We start from the raw sequence: 4,591 nt of genomic DNA on the forward strand, positions 1-4,591 counted from the left end.
GCAAATCGGGCACCATGCGAGCAAGACTCGTGAGAAACACTTACTCCCTATGTTTCTGGTGAGTCAGTTCTAGCCTCCATTTTGCATGTACGAAGCCTGGGTTCGGAGGGTACGCAGACAACCAACCAGACTTCTCTGCATCCACGCAGCTTAGCTGTGGAGTCATGCGGGCAACCAATCAGCCCCTTAACTTCGTTGTGATGTGGGGCTGCATGCTAGTGGAGCGAGACGTCAGCACTAGAGGCCTGGTACGCTGCTTCAAGAAAATAGAGTAGCATGCAGGGCAGACCGTGGCATCAAATCTACCCTCCATGCCCGTGTGGAAACGTAAAAGCTTTGTGAATAAGGAAAGCGTATATCAGTATGTGTGCTTTCATCCTTACAATGCGACGGTGGCTTGGGGCGTTTTCAGCTTAATTCGGCGCAACAGTTGTACACCGAGCAGAGAGAGCGAGCGAGGAAAAGGGCAAAAGCGATAGGAGGAAATCCATGCCCAGATCCCATCGACCCCCAATTCATCGACGCGCTCCTCCAATCCCAGCCCAAATCATAGATCGGTGTCCGAACCGCTTGCTTCGTCGCGGGATCGAGCGGGAGGCGGGGGCAACCAGGCGAGGCGGCGGGCGCGCAGACGCAGGGTTGAGGGCACGGAGCGGCAGCGCCTGCCGGGCGCCGTGGATCTCCGCCACGGCGTTGGGTGGTGGGGTGAAGCTTCGGCGGGCGGCGATGGAGGCGGTGCTCTGTGGCCTTGCGTGAAGGCGTGAAGGGCGTGGGAGACGAGCTCAGGTGTCTGATTCCGTGCGCCTAGAGCCTGACCTCGTTTGCCTGAGTCGGAGGACCAACGAAACACCACTCAGGTAAATCTCTGGGAGGAGTTCGGTGAGGAGAATTTGGCTCTGGGTGAGAACCAATCAGTCAAGCCCTAGATTCAGCTTAGACGCGGGTAGCTGAGGTCTTTGGCGCGGTGTGCGAGATGAGCTCCGAGGCCCCAGAGCCCAAGTGAGTACGCCTTCCGTTTCACTGTAGGTAGCTGCCATGACAGGTCCTCTAGATTGTGATGTGTTCGACATGTGTCTGTGTATCTATGACAGGATGAAGACGAGGATAGTGTACTCCAGGGATTTTCTGCTGTCGTTTGGCGAGTTGGAGCATTGCAAGAAGCTGCCTGCTGGCTTCGATACAGCGCTTCTTAGGTCAGTTCGCCTCCGTTTCTATTGGTCAGGCCTTTTCCGTAGCAGTTAGTGGGATTGCTGCCTGGTGATCTTTGTTGTTGCATGTCCAACAGTGAGCTGCAGGAGCTGTCAGCTGGTGTGCTTGAGAGAAACAAGGGCTATTACAATACACCCCTGGGAAGGTCAGATGGGTTGGGGGGCTATACTTACTCTTCTCGTGGCGGGAACACTGGAGGGAGGTGGGACACTCGCTCAACTGGATCAAGCGACCGGGATGGGGAGGCACCTGATCGCGAGTCTCTAACACAGGGTATTTACCTTTCTTTTTGGGTAGTGTTTTATGCTAGTTATTGAGTTCTTGTTATGTTGGCAGTCTATGATTTATTAGTAAGAATTAGTTCTCTGTGGCCTTTTTGCCTGTGATGTGGTATTCATTGTCTTGTGAACTTGCCATTTGGATGCTTTATAGTCTATACAAATATATGCGTGCATTTATTTCACCAGTAGTAGTAATTAATAAACCAATGGAGATGGAGAACATTTGACTGCACGCTCATATTGTTATAAGTCATGCGTATTTACTTTCTGTTTTCCATCCTATTTATGGAAGATTAGGAAAGTCGACTGCATTGCTTAGTTTACGCTGTGAGTTTGATAATGTTGTTATGCAGCAGGGCGTGGTGGAAACCAGTACAAACGCAATTGGCAGAACACGGAGCACGATGGCCTGCTGGGAAGTGGTGGTTTCCCTCGGCCAACAGGATATACGGGGCAGTTGGCATCAAAGGACCATGTTAATGCGCATCAGCTAAACAGGACATCGGAACGCTACCAGCCACCACGTCCCAACAAGGTTGGAGCTTGCACACATGCGCCCTTCCTTCCCTCCATCCTTCCTCTTATTGATCGTCTACCCTTGCAATTTTCATGAGAACTTCACTTATCAATGACAGGCTGCTCCTTTTTCGCGGAAAGACATTGACTCAATGAACGATGAGACATTTGGGTCTTCTGAGTGCTCAAATGAGGATAGAGCAGAAGAAGAAAAAAAGCGGAGGGGTTAGTTTCTCTTACTGCAACATAAAACATCCATTTTTTTACCCACCTCAATCATCTATGCTGTCTCACATTGCCCTATATGCAGCGTCTTTTGAATTGATGAGAAAAGAGCAACACAAAGCCATGCAAGGAAAGAAGAACGGTCCTGATATCCTAAAAGAAACTCCTAGTGATGATATAATGTCACAATTACAGACATCTACTGAAAAAGCAAATTTCAGAGCTAAAAATGAGAAGCTAGATGGATCTGTGGTATCCTCTTATCAGGAAGATACCACTAAACCGTCTTCAGTTCTACTAGCTCCCGCTGCCAGGCCGCTTGTCCCTCCTGGTTTTGCAAATGCATTTGTGGACAAAAAGCTTCAGTCACAGTCATCCAATATCTCACTTGACCCAAAGGTGTGTATCCAGGTGTTGTTTCAATAGATAAGGAATGCCAGCAATTACACGCAATTATATCCTACCATGCATGTCATTGACACCATTTTATGAAAATTTTGTGTTCATTGAAGATTGAACCCTCAGTTCATCTTCTCTCTGATGAAATCATTTCCTTTACAAAAGAGGGATAGCAATGTTATCCACCAATGTTGTAGTATTACTTAATATGTTTGTACTGTGTAGGGTCGTAACACTACTACTGAGGCTAACATGTCGACTGTTGCACGACTTGGTGGTCAGCTAGAGGTTAACCAGTCAGCAACAGAGTTCACTGCATTTGAAAGCAAAGGGAAGGGAATTTCCGATAACATTGCTATTATGGGTTCAAAGCACACGCTTCCATCTGGTGGAGTTGCCTCTTCAACTGAATTGGCCTCTAGCATTCTGAAAGGGAGTGAGGATTGGGAAGCTGATGTGATGGATAAGTATTCTATAGGAAAAGAAGGCAAATCAAAAAATATTGATCCAGTTAGGAAGGATGATTCAATCTCAATACTAGAACAGTTCTTTGGCAATGCATTATCAAAAAGTGGCAGCAATTTACCAACTTATGTTGAGGTACAATTTGGTCCTGCTTACTCTTAGTTTCCGATGATCCAATCTGTGCAAAAACCTCCAATGGATATTTATGGTTCCATGTTATATAATCTATAACCTGCAATATCATCCAACTGAATCTAGTGAATGTCAATGTGATCCAAACTTGCACCTTTATCTGATTTTGTTGCGCAATTCATGTTAATAAATACAGTTAGATCTTAAATATTATTTATTTTCCTGCTCCAATTCATTGATTTGTTGATAAGAAAGGATGGCTGTTGAAAGTTTATGCTCTTATTTAAAACATCCATCTTTTTGTTGGCTTGTGCTGTGCTTTGATGCAATAGCTTTCTACATCATTTATTCACTAGTTCAGGTGTCCTTTTATCCGCATCATAATCTGTTAGGCTTAAATATAACATGTGCTGAGTTACAGTTTAGAAATGACAATTTAGTTCTTATTGTTGCCATGCAGTGGCAAGGTGTTCTGAAAAGTAGGAAGCCCCAATTTTGTTCAACATTGAAATATCTGAAAAGAAGAAATCAAGAAAGCTCCAATGCTGTTGAGCATTGAAGTATCCGTTACATGGGTTATATGCTTATTTGTCTTCTGCGTGTTTTGTAGAGCCAGTCATTGAAAACCGATGACGACATGAATGCTTCTTCTGTACCAGAATCATCCAAATTTGCTCGCTGGTTTCTTGATGAAGGTAATTCTGTCTCATAAGTTGCTTCACTAGCTGGTCTCATTATGTCAGACACCTCATCATGCCACAAAAATTTCCAAACAAAAATAAAAGCTGAAGACATGTAACTTGCACACCACAGTATTCATTTGGTTGTCTGTTCTGCTTATTTCATACTTTGTATTTCTTGCAGACTTGAAACCTGCAGAAGACTTGTCTTCAAAGAGCCTGCTCTCCATGATTGTCAAAAATGAACATCCAGGGCCAGAAAATATAATCCATGCTCCTTTATCTGATGCCGCTGTTCAGAATTTGTCACCAAGAGCACCTATTAATAAATTTGATTCTGCACCAAAGCTTCTCTCATTTACATCCTCTACACCTGCTGATGGCATTCTGGAACAATACAACCATTCTGATATTCCGGAGACTGTTCCAGTTATGATGACATGTGAGGATCTTGAGCAGACAATGTTGGCACAGGTTAAGAGCAATAGCGGCTCAACTCAGAGAAATGCTACAAAGGAGCATCAGACTGTTGTAGATGAGCCAGTTGCCATGCAGAAAGTAGCTGTAGATAATCATGCATCTCAACATCTTCTTAAATTGTTGCAAAAGGGAACAGATAATAACACATCATCTTCTCTGGGTTTCCAGATAGGATCAGCTGATGAACCACAGAGTTTGATGCAA

The 4,591-nt window shown here is 44.8% G+C and overlaps 1 protein-coding gene across 1 annotated transcript in view; it reads left to right on the forward strand.

Annotated features, from left to right (window-relative positions):
* Positions 1–416: 416 nt before the first annotated feature.
* Positions 417–4,591, forward strand: part of LOC101768256 — a 6,340-nt gene continuing 2,165 nt past the window's right edge. The window contains 9 exon segments of the mRNA XM_014805096.2: positions 417–999; positions 1,092–1,193; positions 1,286–1,482; positions 1,844–2,025; positions 2,126–2,231; positions 2,317–2,630; positions 2,856–3,230; positions 3,838–3,922; positions 4,092–4,582. Of these exon segments, the coding sequence (XP_014660582.1) occupies positions 974–999; positions 1,092–1,193; positions 1,286–1,482; positions 1,844–2,025; positions 2,126–2,231; positions 2,317–2,630; positions 2,856–3,230; positions 3,838–3,922; positions 4,092–4,582 (1,878 nt within the window). The 5' untranslated portion in view covers positions 417–973.

Source organism: Setaria italica, chromosome IV (genome assembly GCF_000263155.2).
Source record: "Setaria italica strain Yugu1 chromosome IV, Setaria_italica_v2.0, whole genome shotgun sequence".
Taxonomy (NCBI): domain Eukaryota; kingdom Viridiplantae; phylum Streptophyta; class Magnoliopsida; order Poales; family Poaceae; genus Setaria; species Setaria italica.